The sequence below is a fragment of the Miniopterus schreibersii genome (genome assembly GCF_964146895.1).
Source record: "Miniopterus schreibersii genome assembly, chromosome: 17".
In the NCBI taxonomy this organism is placed as follows: domain Eukaryota; kingdom Metazoa; phylum Chordata; class Mammalia; order Chiroptera; family Miniopteridae; genus Miniopterus; species Miniopterus schreibersii.
Genome location: NC_138117.1, coordinates 4,831,712 through 4,851,713, shown reverse-complemented (window position 1 = coordinate 4,851,713; position 20,002 = coordinate 4,831,712). Strand labels below are relative to the sequence as shown.

At 47.8% G+C, this 20,002-nt stretch overlaps 1 protein-coding gene across 1 annotated transcript in view; it reads right to left on the bottom strand.

Moving 5' to 3' along the window:
• Nucleotides 1-20,002, bottom strand: part of CPQ (carboxypeptidase Q) — a 204,663-nt gene that overhangs the window by 52,575 nt on the left and 132,086 nt on the right. The window contains exon 6 of the mRNA XM_081116483.1: nt 1,489-1,580. Coding sequence (XP_080972609.1) covers nt 1,489-1,580 — 92 coding nt within the window. The remainder of the gene's footprint in view (nt 1-1,488; nt 1,581-20,002) is intronic.

Below are 20,002 nucleotides of genomic sequence, written 5' to 3'. Positions count from 1 at the left end.
AAGATTAAAAAATGCCAGCAATCCCGCTGAAACGATTCTAGGGTGTTTCTTTTCCTTTGTACCGTTCAGGACATGAGAAACGACATCTGTTCTCCTTCCAAGAGTAGAGAAGAAAGGAACATAGTTCCCATGAAAAGATCAGGCAAATGGCATCTGGACAACACTCGTTTTATTCACTGATTTGAAAATTCAATAAAATAACTTACAATGTTTTTCATTCCAAAGTGAAATTCCACTCCTATAAGTAAAGCCCTAAAAATCCCTGGAGCACAATAATACCCTCCTATATGTGGTGACATTTCCTTCCCAGCGAATGCAAGATGAATTTAACCAATAAAGTAGTTCATATTTTTTTAATATGCTTTGTATTGATTTCATAGAGAGGAAGGGAGAGGGAGAGAGAGAGAGAAACATCAATGATGAGAGTCATCGATCGGCTGCCTCCTGCACGCCCCCGACTGGGGATCGAGCCCACAACCCAGGCACGTGCCCTGACCAGGAATCGAACCTCGATCTCCTGGATCCTAGGTCGATGCTCAACTGTTGAGCCACACCGGCCGGGCAGGCAGAAATTCATATTTTTGTAAAATAATTCCATAAACAAAGAATAGCACAAAGGCATTTTTGGACACACACCCCCCTTTCTAGGATAACCTCTTTTTCAGGCATAAGAGAAAGCTCCCTCTCCAAACCCTGCTGGGGACCATTCTCTCGTCAGGCCCTCGTTTGGCTCCAGGGAAGTTCCAGCAGCCCCCAGCCTGCCGTGTGTGTCACCTGCGGTCATGAGCAGGATGGCATCTCTAAGTCCTGCTCTTCCAAGGTGTTCCTCCAAACTGAAATAAGGTCAATCTAACCATTAACAAGGACAGGGAGCACCTAGGACTCTCAGGGGCTGCAGGAGGGGATGGAGAATGGTGGTCTCCCACCTCTTTGGAAGTTTCTAACCAAGTTAGACAAACCCCAGCTGTTCTACTCCTAGAAAAATCAGAATTGCACACACCCACAAAAATATGTGTATAAAAATGTCCTTAACAGAATTACTCATAATAGCTACAACTAGAAACAAGCCAGATGTCCATCCACAGGACAACAGATAAAATGCGTCCAACACAAAACTACTCAGCAGTAGAAAGAGAAAAACCACTGTTGACGCAACAACATGGTTTTTCTTTGTACAGTAACTACATTCAGCGACCAAATTCATAACCCTGAACTCATAACGCTTAAGCTCTAACCAGCCAAAAAAGGGTCATAGAGACTAACGGTAAGGTGATCCAGAAGGATATAAACACAATTCAGAAAATAAATAAATCTCTGTCTGATTTAATAATCTAAGCTGGCGAGATCTCTCCTAAACGAGAGACGCAGCGGCAGGAGCAGCCCAGACCGGCTGGGGTCCGCCTGCCACACAGTATTGCCGAGCATCTTCGGGACAATGACGGGATTGCCATTTGCACCTTATCACACGTGAAAATGCCCCGCTCTCACCTTGTGTGACTGGTAATACTGGAAGGCACCGATGCCACCCTGCTCCTCTGCAGTCCAGAGCACCAAACGCAGAGTCCTCTTTGGATGCAGCCCTGAGAAGAAGAACAAAATAAGTGATTCCTGAGTTGATTTTATTGTGTGTTTTTTTAAATGGCAAGGCCTCTCATCTGCGTCCTGGAGGCAGAAAGGAACTGAGGCGTGTGTATTCCTCTCTCACTGGTGTGGCTGCCGGATTCAGAGTGTGACTGACACAGGAAAGAAGCACCCTCGGGGCTGATCTCCAGGGCAGGTTCGTGTAGAAAGGGGGTGTACAGACGCTGCCTGCAGGCCAGGAAGGGAGAGCCTCTAATCATGTCTTTACCCGGACACCCTGCCCCACAAGACCCAATGCTCAGCGGGGTGTTAGATCACATACAAAAGATGCAGTTAGGAGGACTCTAGGCAGTTCGTGGGGCCTTCCAATGATGAACTGAAGGCAAATCACTTGGCTACTTCAAGATAAAGTGTCGGGATTACCTCTTACTCTAAGCCCACAGGTTAGCTGTCCACGCTCTCCTCAGTGGCGCAATCGCTGCGAGGCAGAGTTTAATCTACCCAAGGTCACCTTCCTCTGCACTTGGAAACAGATATAAGGTCATTCACTTAAGGTCAACGAAGATCAGCTGAATGGGATGACATTCTATTCCCCTATTGCTGCACAAACAGCTTGGTGGCAACTGCATTGATGTCAGGAAGACAAATTGTATCTTGGAGTTACTAAAGTTACTGACAGACCTGATGTATGTGGAACCATTTTTGAGTGACAATGTCTGCTCAGTAAAAGCTAACTATAAGGAAGCTGTTTCCCAAATTTGAAAAACACCACACTGAAATCGCACTTCGTGACCAAGACTTAAAACCTGGTCTGATTCGGCCTCACGACGCTGTTTCAGAGAAGTAACACAGGCAGCAAAGCATGAAGCGGGGCTTAAATCTTATTAAGAGCATCCATCCTCTTGCCTTTCCACAGGGAGCCCCAGGGAAAGACTGAGCGGCTCTGAAGGGGACACACTGGGTCCCACTATATCCACACAAGTGCTGCCTCCCAGGCGCCGGGCCTTCGAGGAGCCGGCCGGGGGACTGCAGCCGAGATGACAAATGCTCCCTGGTAACGGAGCACTGCCTGCCTCCTCCAGCACCAACAATATTCTCTTTTTATAAGCCTAGTGCCGAGGGGTTGAAAGGGAGTTATGTTTCCCACCCAGTCGAATATTGTTGTGAAGCCGCTCTACACCTGAGCAGTTTAACGTAGTTTAAAAAGCCCAGGTTTAGGATGCAGGCTGACCTGAGTTTCAAGTAAAGCCTGGGCAAAAAACATGAACCCCTGCCTTCGAGACGCTTACATTCTGGTTATTGGAGTTTTGGGACAGAGAAATGACCTGATCTGGTTTAATTTAACAAAGGTCCTTCGAGCTGCACGTGGAACATCGCCTGCAGAGGGGCGAGGACTGTGGCAGGGAGACCAGCAAGGAGTGACGACGACAATCGGGCCGAAGAGGGTGGCGCTTGGAACTGAGTAACTGCAGAAGTGGGAAGCTGGATGCTAGACTGACTCAGAAGAAAACACCAGTGGGGTTTGCGGAGACTCATTCATTTCTCTTTTTAATAATCCTGGCTGACTGACTATATTTATAAAAGTATAAATAAAAGCTATGGCCTTTCCATTTCATCTAAAGCATATCAGTGCCTCCACAGTTTAGAAAGTTGCTAAGATAGGCTCTTTTTGTGAAACCAAAGCCCAAATAACACAGATGAAAGCACCCCCATAGCCTCGATAATCAGATCTGCTTTAACTTCTACATCTGCTTCAGCTGCTGTTACATTTATCTACTTCTGTAGCACAGATGGGTCTAGTCAAAATTTAGTGCATCAAGAGCTCTTGTTGACCAAGCCATTAAATAAATAAATTATGCTCACAGAAACCTTTCCATCAGCTCATTTGTTTCGATGTGCGCCAATATGCTATATTTTTCTATACTACATTCTACTCACTTTCAGCCAAAATAATTATACACATGCACACTCAATCTTTAGCCCCTTTTAGTTGATTAAGACAAATGTTAAGTTTATATCTGGTGTCTGATTAAAGTTAAAATATGTGCATTTGTTTCTCTTATTTAAATTGCCTGATAGTTGGGCTCTTTCATCAATATATTTCGAAGTTAATGCTAGTGTCATGTAGGGGTCAGCGGCCTGATCTAGCTGGCGTTTTAAAACATGCTATTTCTTCTTCATTGTCATTACTTGGATGGCTTTCTTATCTGCAAGGTGAAATGGAGAAGCCCGGTTAATGACAGATCTGAACTCTGAATCACACTTTTGTTAAGAGTTCTACGTGGCAAAAACATCAGACGGGGAGAGTTTAACAAGACAAATTTGAAGAAGACGGTGGCAAACCAAGCACAGGCACCAAGGCTTCTCTTACGAATTCGCAATCGCCAACGTGGTTCTTTACATTTTATTTCTTGTGAAGATGGCTCTGTGTGAGGAAGAGCGAGTATGTTTGTACTTGAGTCGGGGACTGTCGGGAAGTAATACGTCTCCAACCAGCACCGAGATGAGAACATTTCTGGGAACCCTTCTCAAGACCAAACAGCAGCTAAAAAGCCCAAGCTGTGTTGTAATGCACGGGCGTCATCACTCTGCTTCTGTTAACTCTTGCTTCTTCTTTTAAGTTTTTTATTAAAAAATGGTTTTTTATTGAATTTTGAGAGGAAAGGAGAGGGAGAGAGAGATAGAAACATCAATAATGAGAGTCCTTGATCAGCTGCCTCCTGCACGCTCCCCACTGGAGATCGAGGCCACGACCCAGGCATGTGCCCTGACCGGGAATCGAACTGAGACCTCCTGGTTCATGGGCTGACACTCAACCACTGAGCCACACCGGCCGGGCTGTTAACTCTTGTTTCAAGGGCTCCTTTTTAGGGTTACGGTGGAGAGGATGTTATCTAGATTTTCAAAGATTTTTCTTGTGCATATAAAATTAGTTATGAAGTTATCTAAACCTATTTTAACCAATAATTAATCATAATTTTTATTCTTCGTTCCACTTAAGTTTAGGTTTTTAGACCACAACCCATTTGGCAGTATCAATAAATGTTTACCATCAGTTTTAAACAAAAAACCCTCATCTTCCTGAGCATTGCTTCATCCTCAGCTCCCAAAGTAACTGCTGAAGGCTACTGACTGCTAAGGAAAAATCTCACCCCAACAAGGATAAGATCATCAGAATGCCTCTGGTCCCCTCCCCTCCTTTCCATTCCCAGTGTGGCGACCATAATTGAAGCCCTTTAAATTGCTGCAATCCGCAGCTAAACTGCTTCCTCCAGTCCTCTCTGTGTAGCTGCTGCCAGATTCATTTTCCTGAAACACTGCTTTGAGCCTGTCCCTGGCTGCATGCAAACCTTTAATCGCTCCTTATGGTCTATAGTCTGCCTCCAAACTTTTAGGAACGTGCTTCTCTATCAGCAAAGCAATTTTGAACATGCATCACGGACACTTTCCTGTACCCACTGGTCTATGGCCCAGAGGCGTCCTCTGTAGTGCGCCGTTCGAGGTCCTAGGTAGACTGGCTCCGATGCGCCCCTCAGACCTGCCCCCAGCTACGCCCCTTCCCAAGGCCTCTCCAGGCAAACTGGTCTCCCCGTTTCCTTCCCGAACCTGTGGTGCTCCGCACACCATTTCCCCCGTGCCATCCGCCCTTCCTTTTTCTCTTGGTTTACTCAATATTTACTCTTGATATCCCAACCACCTTTTAAGACCTGGTTCCAGCTCCTCCTGTTCCACTCTCTCCTTCCTCTGAACTTCAAAGAGGTTATTTTCTGCTCCACCCATTAATCATGAATGGCACACTTTCTGCTTTTAGTTTCTACACACAGCTCCTGGTGAATCAAAGGGCCCCCTATACATATTCGTTGATGGATGGATTAGCATACCTAATGAAATGTTGAAAGCTGCAACAAGACAGATATGGATTAGATTTATAAAAAGAACTTTGACAGAGGATATTTTTACATTAAGTTGGTTATCAGCTACATTTGCCTAAGGAAGAGAGTAAAGCCTGGAAATAAGGCAGGACTTGGACCGGTGGGGCACGTGGAGATAGATGGGAATCTTTGAGTCTCTGCTAGATCTGGAGTGTTATGATTGATGACTCCGCAAATACTAATCCCTACCCACAGGGGACATGGGACTGGCATCTTCTCAAGAGCAGTGCTTGGCCTTTCAGATCTCAAACATTTTCATTCCTCAGTTATGGAAAGTGTGAGGCACATTTGTATTCTACAGATAATTTCAGTGCTTCAAAACTGGTGACCCTTACATCGCCAACGTGATGGGTTATCTGACCTTAGGGAGCTTCTGCTTTTCCAGGTCATTATGTCACATCTTATTTATAAAAGTTGTTAGGGTAAGGGAGAAATTTTAGATAGTCTGTAAGAAGTATTTATAGGATCTTGTAAAAATTTACCTTAACCTCAGGGGATGGTCATCTTAGCAAGACTCCCCAATGTCACCTGCTGCCCTCCTAGGGCTGAGCTCGCAGGGGTGTGTTCAGAGTCTGTGAACACTCCACCTCTGAAAGAAACCAAACCCGTGCAGAGCTATGGGCTCAGTGCAGGAAGGAATGTGACACCTCCATTCTCAGAATTTTTTCCAGGACCCTCTGTCCTCAAATCTAAAATCAACCTACTAGATTTCCCCCCTGCATAGATACTAACACTTCAAGAGCATTATTTCCTGTCCTGTTCTAACTTATTTATATTTAATTGCCACATTTAACGCTTATTAAAACATATCGTCACCGCCCGTCTTGGGATGTACAAGCATGCATTCAACACTTCTCTTCCATAAAAGAAGAAACTAACAGTCTATAGCAGGAGACATGAGCATACAAATCAAGTACTCATTTGGACTGTGCAGAAACTCGAAAGATAAATGGCACAATCGAAGGTACTCGAAATATCAGACTCAGGCATGCGACAATTATTCCTGGTCCCAGAACTGAGGGGTTTAGGGCTGCAGAAGACGGCCATGCTCTTTGGACTCATGGGACTTACTTTCTAGATGATGAAGAGGACAGGAAAGTCCCACAATCTTCTTATCATCATGTCCATCACCATTATCATCATTGTAATAAACTCATCTAAAAAAACCCTGCTTTTTAAAAAGTTAAGTTCTTATTGCTCTGGATAGAAAATGAGGTTACACCACAGACAGAGAGACTTGAATTGGGCTCAAGAATAGAACTGGGAAGTAGGACAGAAAGGCAATAAAGGAAAGACCTGGAGGAGGGCAGTGCCATAGCAGAAACGGCACTCACAGCATCGCCGATGCCAGTTTAGAGATGGCCAACGCTCAGCACGAGGCAGGAGAGGGGGCGCCGAGATTCACCGGGCGCTCGGAGCTGTACGCGGCACCGCACTAAGGTGTTCCCAGACAGTATCTCATGTAGTTTTAGAAACATTTCCTCATTTAATTCTGCAAAGCAAGCGATCTTGCCTTCCCCTTTCCAACAAATGAAACTGAGAGGTACGAGAATTAAGTCACTTGTCCAATACTACACAACTAGTAAATGGCAGAGCCGGGATTCTAACCTGAGACCGTCCGATGCCCACTTCACGCTCTTCCTGTCTTCCCATGAGATAAAGTACATGGAAAGGTCTGACCAATCCTGTGCAACCTCTACTTTTTAAATTTAAATATATTGGGGTGACATTGGTTAATGAAATTATATAGGTTTTAAGTGTACATGAGCACCTTCCAATTCCACCTAAAACTGTCCAATTTTCAAAGAGACAAAGTGACAAGAATATGGCCTATAGACATTAGTTGAGTAAATGTTTTGGTCAGTAGAGGTGAGAGCTGGGGCCAATGCAAAGAAGGACATTTTCTAGGTTGATGGAGAGAAACAATCAGACCCTAAGCCATTCAGAAACTGAATAACACTGGAGTATCCAGATTTGTAGTAATGGGAATGACAAAAGTCTTGAATTACTGGGTCTGAAAATCATCCCTAACTTGAAATAAGTGGGAGAGAGAGAAAAGGAGAATTACTTATCTTTTATATGGGTTGAAGCTCGTGTTTGGGAACCTGAACTCCAGAAATTTTCAAACTAAATCTAAAAAACTCTACGCCTAGCATCCACTTAGACAACTCAACAGAATGCATTCTCTGCACACAAAAGTCACAGGGCTTCTCAAAAATCAGGAAAATATTACTGTCCAGATTGTTGTTGAAAATAAGCTCCAAATGTAAATACATTAATTTTTGTGTTAACAATAAATCCTGTTGGAAAATAGAAATCCATAAAAACATTGTAAGGTATTAAGTTCTTCTAAGGAAAAATGATTTTCTGAACACCAGGCTTTCACTACTTCTGCAGAGAGGGAGATTATACCAGGGAGAGTTATAATTGAGTTTAGGAATAGATCTGGAGGGAGAGCAGAAAGGTGATCAAAGAGCAATTACGTAAGAGTGAAAGTATTTATAGTCCCGTGGACACTGTGCTAGAGACAACTGCCCAGCTGGGGTTGGGGGTGCAGAGGGGAGGCTGGAGAGAGAAGGGAACAGGATTTACCAGGTTCTTACCACTATGCCAGATGCTATGCTACATTCTTTCCAGATATTATCTCACTTAATTTTCACAATAATCCTGTCATAGTGAGAGTATTGTAATACCTGGGGGGTATTATCCCTAAATTACAGATAAGAAAACAAAGACTAAAAGCGCTAGAGGCTGCATATGAATACAGGCTTTTGTTTTGTTTTTAACCCGGTACCTTTTCAACGAGGCCACCCTGAGCCGGGCCTCGGTCCACTGAGAGCATCCTCAGACTTACAAAACCCAAGTTGATTTGGGGCAGATGCTACAGGCACGGGCAGGCCCGGGAGGCTGGACGGCAGTAGCAGCGAGGACGTAACTGAGCGGCTTCCTAACGTCTGTTTCCGAGGTCGGCACGTGCGGTCGTCAGAGTTAAGCCACCAGGCAGCGGGGAGGGCGGACGGGACCCCGCCTTCTAACCCTCCTCAGGTCCCCGGAGCAGTCTTCCCCGGAAAACCAGGGCTGACCCAAACACAGTGTGAGAAGAGAAAGCCACACAGACGCAGATACACAACCCAACCCAACCCAACCCAACACAGTAAATCAGCCACCACCAGCCTGCTCCTTGCAGCTCAGGGAAATCATACAAAGCACACCGTGGGCCGCAGCCTGGAGGACCACCATCCCCACGCTCCCGCTGCGTGCCCCGCACAGCACTCCCGTAGAGTCTCACCTTCCTTATGCTCAGAGGCTGGCTCCCTCCCCCGGCTTAATGGACAAATAAATGAACGAGAGGGAGGGAGGGAGGAGGAAAAGGGGAAGGAAGGAAGGAAGGAAGGAAGGAAGGGAGGGAGGGAGGGAGGGAGGGAGGGAGGGAGGGAGGGAGGGAGGGAGGGAGGGAGGGAGGGAGGAAGGAGGGAAGGTGGGAAGGAAGGGAGGGAGGGAGGGAGGGAGGGAGGGAGGAAGGAAGGTGGGAAGGAAGGTAGGAAGGAAGGAAGGAAGGAAGGAAGGAAGGAAGGAAGGAAGGAAGGAAGGAAGGAAGGAAGGAAGGTGGGAAGGAAGGTGGGAAGAAGGAAGGAAGGAAGGAAGGAAGGAAGGAAGGAAGGAAGGAAGGAAGGAAGGAAGGAAGGAAGGAAGGAAGGAAGGAAGGAGGGAAGGAAGGTGGGAAGGAAGGAAGGTGGGAGGGAAGGAAGGTGGGAAGGAAGGAAGGTGGGAGGGAAGGAAGGTGGGAAGGAAGCGAGGGAGGGAAGGAAGCGAGGGAGGGAGGGAGGGAGGGAGGATTGAATATCTGGGAAGACACTAGTACTCAAAGATCTGGCTGAAAAACACACAACACAGCTTCTGTTAAAACAGTCGGATGCCAAAAATTAGGCCACACAGAAAACCTGTGTAAAACTCCAACTGAAATGGAAGATTTTCTCTCTCTTCATAGAAGCCCCTCTCATCCCAGAACCAGCTGGTACAGACCCCGGTGTACTTGGGGCCTGTATGGAGGTCTACAGAGGTAACTCTTCGAGCAAACAAACTTTGGGGTGGGGGGTGCAGGATTGGGAGTGCTGATGTGCTTTTTAATTTTTTTAAAAATGTTTTTATTGATTTCAGAGAGAGGAAGGGAGAGGGAGAGGGAGAGAGAGAAACATCCATGATGAGAGTGATTGATCGGCTGCCTCCTGCACACCCCCTGCTGGGGATCGAGCCCACAACCCGGGCCTGTGCCCTGACTGGGAATCGAACCTTGACCTCCTGGTTCCTAGGTCGATGCTCAACCACTGAGCCACGCCAGCCAGGCACCGGTGTGCTTTTTAACGACTGAGGCTGAGCATGCTTTCCTCTGGTTTTCTTTTACGTGTCTTCATAAGGCATTTTTCATGCTCTGCTCCTGTGTGGTGGTGGCTTTCCCCCCTCACGTATTTAGGTTGCCAACCTAAAAAGAATCTCTGCCCCACGTACTCTGTTTAGTTGAAAGACAAGTTTCAACTATTCCAGCAGGAAAAGGAGCCAGCTACCTGCCATGGGAGTCGGGTAACAAAAGGCTCCCTTCAGAGCCTGTCGGTTTCCAGGCCCCGCCGCTCTGTGACCAGATAAGTCGCTCCCTGCGCACCTGGGTTCTCCCGCTGCCAGCAACGTTGTTGGCACAACATATGAGGGATCCAGCTGCCGTATTTACACTTTAGTAAGTACTTTGTTTTTATGACTTTTTCTTGTTTATTCCCAGGGGGTCTAAGAAAGGGAAAGACACAGTCATAACCAATTTATATAGGATAGAATCAGCTGCGCTACAATTTGGAAGAAGAAATCAGAGCTGGGATTTTTAAAAATAGGACAAATACTTAGGAGGTGACAAATGAGTTTTTTTGTACACAGAGCGATTCCCTGTCATCCTGTTTACTGCCTATAACAGGTATATAGGAGTAACAGACACCTCTGAGAGTGTCTACTGGATTCAAGCTCTGGACACCTTTTTTGGGGTCAGGTGTGGGTAAATCTAAGAAACCTCAGAGCGTGTACAGGGGAAGATTGAAAAGAGGCAACGCAAATCTTAGATTCTTTCTCCCCGATTCAGCCTCACTTCTGTCTCTTACGCAACATGCAGTGGTCTTCTTGGTTTCCAAACTGCTTCCTGACTTTTACTGAAATTCTGAGAGTCGTCTTCTGACAGTCACAAGTAGCCCCCCAAAAACCACAGGTGCAGGGAGTTCAGACCAGTTGACAGACTCAGCTGCCTGAACACAAAAGGCCTCTGTCAGGTCCTGCCAGGCTTCTTTAGACTTTGCTTCCCTCCCCATACATTTCTGGGGAAAGCATTCAAGAATTTAACCTGCGGAGGGTACCTGGGATACCGGTGGTTATGGCGAGCACATTTTATGGAGCGTATGAAATAAGCAACGATCTTTTCTGCTTTAACTTCCCCATTACTCAGCGCAGCCGTGTGTACACGTGGGGCGCGTGGACCTCTGCAGTGGGGAGATGAGCCCTGAAGGACTACAACCTGGCGTTGAATATTCAGAACAAAACAATCGAAGCTCAACTCTCTAATCTCACCCACCCTCACACATTTCGATTTCATCCCATTAGGCTGACAATGTCTTCAATAAAGCGATAAGGTTCATCCGTAGTGGGTGACATTTAGCTGCAGCTGACACCTCAGAGCCCATGAAAAAGCTGCGCAGCACAATTTAGGATCTGAGCTATGAAAAAGCTTTTCTTAGACCCTCCTCACGCTCTTCAGGGTTAGCTTGGGAGAAGTTGTCCCTGCTGGCGTTCAAAACAGATTTTAAATCAACCCATATGAAAGGACCGTAAGTACTTAGCTGCTCGAGAGAATGTTCACGAGCTCTCCCATTCAGCCGAGGCCTTTTCCCCAGCCCCATAAGAAATTGTTTTGATTACATTTTTCATTTAAAAATAAATGTCCTTTTTCTGTTACACTAGAAGAAATTATATTAATCAGGGAAAACCTGGAAAAATAGAAGAAAACAGTCACAACACTATTAATGAGAGAGAAGCCTCTTATGACGCATTTAAAGTTCTTTAAGCTGATTCATTGTACGCATACACTTTTCATGACAACCTAAATATTTATCTGTGCTATTTTACAGTGTCTCTAATTTATATTTGGCTATAAAATAATCCAGTATACAAGGAGATTCCAAGATGGCTGCAGAGCAGATGGAAGCTACAGTTAACCTGCTTCTGGCGCAAAACTGGACTTACAGCTACGTTATAGAGCAGTCAACCTGAAAAACCAACCGAAGGCTAGCAGAACTGAAACGCCACAACTGTCCCGGCTGGGGTTGCTCAGTGGTTAGAACGTCGGCCTGCCCACCAAAGATCGAGGGTTCGATTCCAGTCAAGGGCACATATTTGGGTTGTAGGTCCGATCCCCGCCCGCGGTCAGGATGCCTGTGGGAGGCAATCAGTCGATGTGTCTCTGCCACATCGATGTTTCTCTTTCTCTCATCCCTGGCCCCCTCCTTTCCACCCTCCCTAGAAGTCAATGGAAAAAATATCCTTACTCCTTCAGTGAGGATTAAAATATATATTTATTTATCTTCAATTCTAAGGGCATAATTTTTACATGTAATATTTTAAAAAGTAGAACAGTCTTTTTTTTTTTTTTATTTCAGAAAGAGGAAGGGAGAGGGAGAGAGAGATAGAAACATCAGTGATGAGCGAGAATCATTGATGGGCTGCCTCCTATTGGGGATTGAGCCCAAAACCTGGGCATGTGCCCTGACCAGGAATTGAACCATGACCTCCAGGTTCAGGGGTGAATGCTCAACCACAGCCTGGGAAAAAGTAGAAGTCTTATGATCAATATATACATTCACTGAGAAAGATAATTTTTTTCTCTTGAAAATCTTCTCATGTCAAAGGTGTATCTTTCAACTAATATTATTTGGAATTAAAGAAATAGCATATTGTAATATAATTCTGAGAAGGCTTTACATACAGGCATGAAAGCAAATAAAATGACCATGACAATTTGAAAATGAAATTAACTGGGAACAACAAGGACAAAGCCCTACCGGAACTGAAGAGGTGATACTACTCTGCAGTCAGCAACAACCTGAGCTTGGTCAGAGCCAGAGGAAAATTAAATTACAGGTCGTGAACTCAATGAAGGAAAAGGAACCTTTTCCTAGCTCCCTGGGGTATGTCCTTCTGAGCAACTTTGACTCTTCTAGGTGAAGTGAGTTTTCTAATAAACCAGTGGAACTATGTTTATGAGTTTATTCCACCCAGATATGAGGACTTTAATTGGCAGAGAAAAAACAAAGAGGGAATTTGTGAATGCTTTTGGTCAAAACTGAGGTATCTCTCGGAGAAACTTTTCCCTTGAGGCTAAGGAAACATTTGAAGGGACTTTCCAAATAGAAAATCCCAGATAAAACGATGCAGTCCGGAATTATGAGGCAGCTATAAATCCTGATTCTCTTATACCCTAGCAAGGCTAGAGGTGATGGATGGGAGATCTGGGACCTTTTAAAAACAAGGCCATTGGCTCCTCCTGGTAGAATTCTGCCAGATGCTTAGCTTACCTTATGTCACTAGCAGCAAACTAAGTGCTTTGCTCTAGTCAATAAACCAACCAAGGCTCCGGGGGGAAATGGTCAAGTCTTTGAAAAGAATTATCAGTCAGTCAACCTCAGCCAATGTTACGACCCAATGGTTTCGTAATTATGGTTTGCAAAAAGCTGGAAAAACAGGCATGAGAAGAAATGATCACAAAGGTAAATTGTATATGAGGTAGGCAACTGGTTGAGAAGAGGGTCCAATTAAAGAATAAAGTGTGAGGGAACTAAATATATAGAATACTAGAATATTGAAAACTCTATTCATAAATATACTATATATATATTATATATATTTAATTCTCACCTGAAGACTTTTTTTTCATTGCTTTTTCAGAGAGAGTAGAAGGGGGGAGAGAGAGAAACATCGATGTGAGAGAGAGACCTGGGTGGGCTGCCTCCTGCACGCCACCCGCCCAGGGCCAGGGATGGAGCCCGCAACTAAGATACGCGCCCTTGACTGGAATCGAACCCAGGACCCTCCAGTCTACAGGCTGACGTTCTAACCACTGAGCGAAACCGGCCAGGGCGTGTATAGATACATATTTTGAACCCTAAGATGTATTTCCCTGAAGACTCATAAGTTCAAATTAAATTCTAACTTCAGTGTGTTAGGACGAGACAGATTTTGCGCCTGGTCGATCCTAAAAATGAAAGTTGAACTTGAAAACTTAACGAATAGACAATCCCCGAAAAATAAACACTGCAAGATGAAAAGGACTTTGACAGGCGAGTAATCTAAACCCTTCTGCAGTTGGCAAAGCCCGTGGGCAACTCCGGGCCCAGATGACCCCGCAGACCCTGCTATTGAAGAGCCTCCAGCCGCAGCCTGTGGGCAACTCCAGGACCAGATGACCCTGCAGACCCTGCTATTGAAGAGCCTCCAGCCGCAGCCTGTGGGCAACTCCAGGACCAGATGACCCTGCAGACCCTGCTATTGAAGAGCCTCCAGCCGCAGCCTGTGGGCAACTCCGGGCCCAGATGACCCTGCAGACCCTGCTATTGAAGAGCCTCCAGCCGCAGCCTGTGGGCAACTCCGGGCCCAGATGACCCTGCAGACCCTGCTGGTGAAGAGCCTCCAGCCACAGCCCGTGGGGACTCCGGGCCCAGATGACCCTATAGACCCTGCTGGTGAAGAGCCTCCAGCCACAGCCCGTGGGGACTCCGGGCCCAGATGACCCTATAGACCCTGCTGTTGAAGAGCCTCCAGCCACAGCCCGTGGGGACTCCGGGCCCAGATGACCCTATAGACCCTGCTGGTGAAGAGCCTCCAGCCACAGCCCGTGGGGACTCCGGGCCCAGATGACCCTATAGACCCTGCTGGTGAAGAGCCTCCAGTCACAGCCCGTGGGGACTCCGGGCCCAGATGACCCTATAGACCCTGCTGGTGAAGAGCCTCCAGTCACAGCCCGTGGGGACTCCGGGCCCAGATGACCCTATAGACCCTGCTGTTGAAGAGCCTCCAGCCACAGCCCGTGGGGACTCCGGGCCCAGATGACCCTATAGACCCTGCTGTTGAAGAGCCTCCAGCCACAGCCCGTGGGGACTCCGGGCCCAGATGACCCTATAGACCCTGCTGTTGAAGAGCCTCCAGCCACAGCCCGTGGGGACTCCGGGCCCAGATGACCCCGCAGACCCTGCTGGTGAAGAGCCTCCAGTCACAGCCCGTGGGGACTCCGGGCCCAGATGACCCTATAGACCCTGCTGTTGAAGAGCCTCCAGCCACAGCCCGTGGGGACTCCGGGCCCAGATGACCCTATAGACCCTGCTGGTGAAGAGCCTCCAGCCGCAGCCCGTGGGGACTCCGGGCCCAGATGACCCTATAGACCCTGCTGGTGAAGAGCCTCCAGCCACAGCCCGTGGGGACTCCGGGCCCAGATGACCCCACAGACCCTGCTGGTGAAGAGCCTCCAGCCACAGCCCGTGGGGACTCCGGGCCCAGATGACCCTATAGACCCTGCTGGTGAAGAGCCTCCAGCCACAGCCCGTGGGGACTCCGGGCCCAGATGACCCTATAGACCCTGCTGTTGAAGAGCCTCCAGCCACAGCCCGTGGGGACTCCGGGCCCAGATGACCCTATAGACCCTGCTGTTGAAGAGCCTCCAGCCACAGCCCGTGGGGACTCCGGGCCCAGATGACCCTATAGACCCTGCTGTTGAAGAGCCTCCAGCCACAGCCCGTGGGGACTCCGGGCCCAGATGACCCTATAGACCCTGCTGTTGAAGAGCCTCCAGCCACAGCCCGTGGGGACTCCGGGCCCAGATGACCCCGCAGACCCTGCTGGTGAAGAGCCTCCAGTCACAGCCCGTGGGGACTCCGGGCCCAGATGACCCTATAGACCCTGCTGTTGAAGAGCCTCCAGCCACAGCCCGTGGGGACTCCGGGCCCAGATGACCCTATAGACCCTGCTGGTGAAGAGCCTCCAGCCGCAGCCCGTGGGGACTCCGGGCCCAGATGACCCTATAGACCCTGCTGGTGAAGAGCCTCCAGCCACAGCCCGTGGGGACTCCGGGCCCAGATGACCCCACAGACCCTGCTGGTGAAGAGCCTCCAGCCACAGCCCGTGGGGACTCCGGGCCCAGATGACCCTATAGACCCTGCTGGTGAAGAGCCTCCAGCCACAGCCTGTGGGGACTCCGGGCCCAGATGACCCTATAGACCCTGCTGGTGAAGAGCCTCCAGCCACAGCCCGTGGGGACTCCGGGCCCAGATGAGCCTATAGACCCTGCTGGTGAAGAGCCTCCAGCCACAGCCCGTGGGGACTCCGGGCCCAGATGACCCTATAGACCCTGCTGGTGAAGAGCCTCCAGTCACAGCCCGTGGGGACTCCGGGCCCAGATGAGCCTATAGACCCTGCTGGTGAAGAGCCTCCAGTCACAGCCCGTGGGGACTCTGGGCCCAGATGACCCCACAGACCCTGCTGGTGAAGAGCCTCCAGCAGCAGCCCATGGGCAACTCCAGGACCAGATGACCCTATAGACCCAGCTGTTGAAAATCCTCCAGCCGCAGACCGTGGGGACTCTGGGATCAGATGACCCCGCAGACCCAGCTGTTGAAAATCCTCCAGCCACAGCCCGTGGGCAACTCCGGGCCCAGATGACCCTGCAGACCCTGCTATTGAAGAGCCTCCAGCTGCAGCTTGTGGGCAACTCCAGGACCAGATGACCCTATAGACCCTGCTGTTGAAGAGCCTCCAGCCCAGCCCGTGGGGACTCCGGGATCAGATGACCCCGCAGACCCTGCTGGTGAAGAGCCTCCAGCCACAGCCCGTGGGGACTCTGGGCCCAGATGACCCTATAGACCCTGCTGTTGAAGAGCCTCCAGCCACAACCCGTGGGGACTCCGGGCCCAGATGACCCTATAGACCCTGCTGTTGAAGAGCCTCCAGCCACAGCCCGTGGGGACTCCGGGCCCAGATGACCCTATAGACCCTGCTGTTGAAGAGCCTCCAGCCACAGCCGAGCCCGGGCCGCTCCTCTCCTGTCCTTCACGCAGGGGCCCGAGGACAGGCCTGAAGCTCACTGTCTCCACGGCCCCTCTCCTCGGTGCTGTGACCAGACTTCCACTTTCCCTACTCAGCTGACTCTTCCTGGCACAGCCACCACCACCCCACATCCCAAAACCTGGGAGCTCCCTTTGGCTCTCATCTTACTTGTTCGGCACCTGACGCTGTGTCCCCCACTCCCCTCTCATCCCCCGCTGGCTCTCTCCTTGTCTGGCTTTACCTTGGGACTTTTTCAAGGGCTTCCTTTCCTCTGCCCCTAGACGCCCGCCTGCCTCAGGCAGCCGGTGGCCCTTTCCTTCCGCTCCCCGAATGCTCCAGCTGATCTCTCACATCTTCTTGGTTCCAACCACCATCTAGATCCTAAAGGTCACAAATCGAGATTTCAGCTCAGAACTGTCTGAGCCCCAGACTTAGATTGTTCAGCTGCCCATTAGATGTTGCTATGTGGATACCCTCCAGGTTCCTCAAACAAAACACAATAAAACCAAATGCTTTATCTGCCCCACTAAGTTGCCTTTTCCTGTATTTATGCCTCTAGTAATACATCCAAACCACATGTGTTAATTTCCCGACATAATCAGCTTCCCTTGCATTTACTGTTTCATATAACCCTACAGACACCCAAGTCAGAAACCTGGGGTTATTACCAATATTTACTTAGTGTTTATGTTAGGCACTTATAAGCTTTGTAAGTTTTTGTCTCATTTCATTTTTACAACAATTATTATTATTTTAAGATGAGTAAATTGAGGCAGGGATCCGTGGGTACCTTTCCAAACTAAGAGAGCTAATAAGGCAACTCTTTGCTTTTACAGAGATCAAGTATTTTGCAAAAACTATTTTGATCTAGATCCATTTCCCCTAAAGAAAATAAATACACAAGAATCCTCATTTTTGGAGACCAGATAAAAATAAGCACATAGACGTGTACTCATCAAGGGAAAGCGTCTAAGACTCTGACTTGATTACTCTATGCACTGTCCTCAGCCTGTATTTAACTGAAGGAAGAGGCATTTCTGTTTCATCATTTTTATCTCCTCAACCTTAGCAAGTGCCTGCTTTTTAAACTGCCAGCTCTTAACAAGAAGCAGGATTACAAAGGTTTCCCCTTCCTGAGAGCATCTTAGAAGGTTTTAACTGCTAACACTGTTACTTTCACCATTGAATCACATGAGATAAATCTTCCAGAGGCCATGAGGTCAACAAGCAAGGTTCTGTCAAAGCTGGGAAACAGCATCTGTATCTGGATTTTTCTCATGGTTTCAAGCAATAAATCACAGGGAGAGAGAAATAAGAAGGCATTTATTGAAATTAAATCATCCGCTTACAAATGGTCCATTTTTTCCTAGCCTGGAAGATCTGAAAAGAAAACAAAAACCCTGGATGCGTATGTAGTAGGGGAAAATGCTAATCTTAAGTAATATATATTAAAAATTTTTAGAAATAAGACTTGCGTAGAATAGTTAGAAATATAATTTATTAAAAAATCAAACGTGATGAGAAAAGATAAGAGGATCATTTTCCTCTCTAGCCATCCTTCGGGAAGCGAAGGGGGAAAGAAAAGAGGCAGTAGACACTGTCCCCGAATATAAAGCTTCGGGACAGCGACACAGAACAGAACTGCCCACAACTAAAGGAGTGAACAGCAGTCAGATCCAAAAACGAAGACGACAAAACGTCGGAATCGCCTGGAGGTAGGGCAGCTCATCTCACACGTTTTTGAATCTAGAACAAACCCTCCGTAGTTGCTGACAGACAGTGCGGGGAAAAAACCATCACTTCAAAGAGTCCACAGCAACTCACGACGACAGGGCCACGCCTCACGGGCATGCACCCCACGGCGCTAAGTTACTTTTCATAGCACGTGGGGAATTACGAAAAAGTTGCCACGGCGACCACAACTACTCTCCCCGCTTGAAAAAGTATTAAATACATCCTGTCTCCTTCCATAAGAGGAAAGAACTGTCGCTTCAAACGTGTGTCTATCAAAAGGGACTGAAAGTAGCTCCCCTGGGAGGCTGCCCAGGTCAAAAGAAGTTTTCTGAGTTAATGCCAACGTGATGTTTCAGATGGAGCGAGGAAAAGCAAATGATTAAACGAAGGGTAAGTGATTAATAAAAAGGCTAAACTACAGAGACAGTGTAACGGCGATGACCAGATAAAACGACGCAGACCAGGACCTCCCGCCTGACACTGCGACCTGCGCCCAAGCTCACCCTCCACTGACGGCTCCCGGAGGCCGGCTCCCCTCCCCGTGGTCGTGTCTCTTCACCTTCCTTCTCTCTCCTCTTTCCTCTCCCTTCTGGTCAGAGTTCCGCCCCCTTGGTCACCAGTCCCGTGTTTCTGTTAGAGACCAAGGGCCTCTGTGGATTGACTGCTCCCCTCCCCACAGCGAAGCTTCCCTTCGGCTCAGAGCACCCGAGTGGGCTCACTTCTGCTACATCTGACAAACACTGTCATTGGGATTATCTTGTGTTGGGTGCTGGTCTCGCAAAGATTAAAAGTCATGCTTTAGGGGCTCAAATCTGACAATAGAAACAATGAGTGCACATATGGAGACGGATGACTGATGAGATGCAGCAGTGGAGCATCTCTGAGGATCCGCAAGTAGACCCGACACACAACACCCTTGAGCACACGCAGCAGGCCGCAGCCCCTGGAGGAGAATTTGAAGGATGCACATACGCCCGTTTTCCATATGACTCTTACCTGTGCACACTCAGAGACCTACCCCTACTCCTTCCAGGCCAAATTACTGAAATATAAGTAATCACAATGATAACCAGAACAAAGGTCTGTGTCATTGGTACCGTGAAACTGAACAGTTAAGACCCTACTAAATGCTGTTTACAACAGAATCACCTAAAACACAATAACCTAGGCAAGTCAGGAGTAAAGAAATAGAAAAGTAACCAAAAGATTACTGCGATCCCCATGAAAATCCCAGTGTCCTCTTTTAAAGGGACAGAATGAGAAATCATCAGATTTGTATGGAGCCACAAAAGACCCCAAATAGCCAAAGCAATCCTGAGAAGAAAAAAAAAAAGCAACTGGAGATATCACGCTACCTGACTTCAAATTATACTACAGAGCTACGATCATCAAAACAGCATGGTATTGGCAGAGAGACACACGGATCAGTGGAACAGAGTAGAGAGCCCAGATATAAAACTATGTGTATATGGGCAGATAATTTTCGACAAAGGAGCCAGAAACACACAATGGGGTAAAGACAGTCTCTTCAACAAATGGTGCTGGGAAAACTGGAGAGCCACATGCAAAAGAATGAAACTGGATTACAGTTTGTCCCCATGTACAAAAATTAACTCAAAATGGACCAAAGACCTAAACAG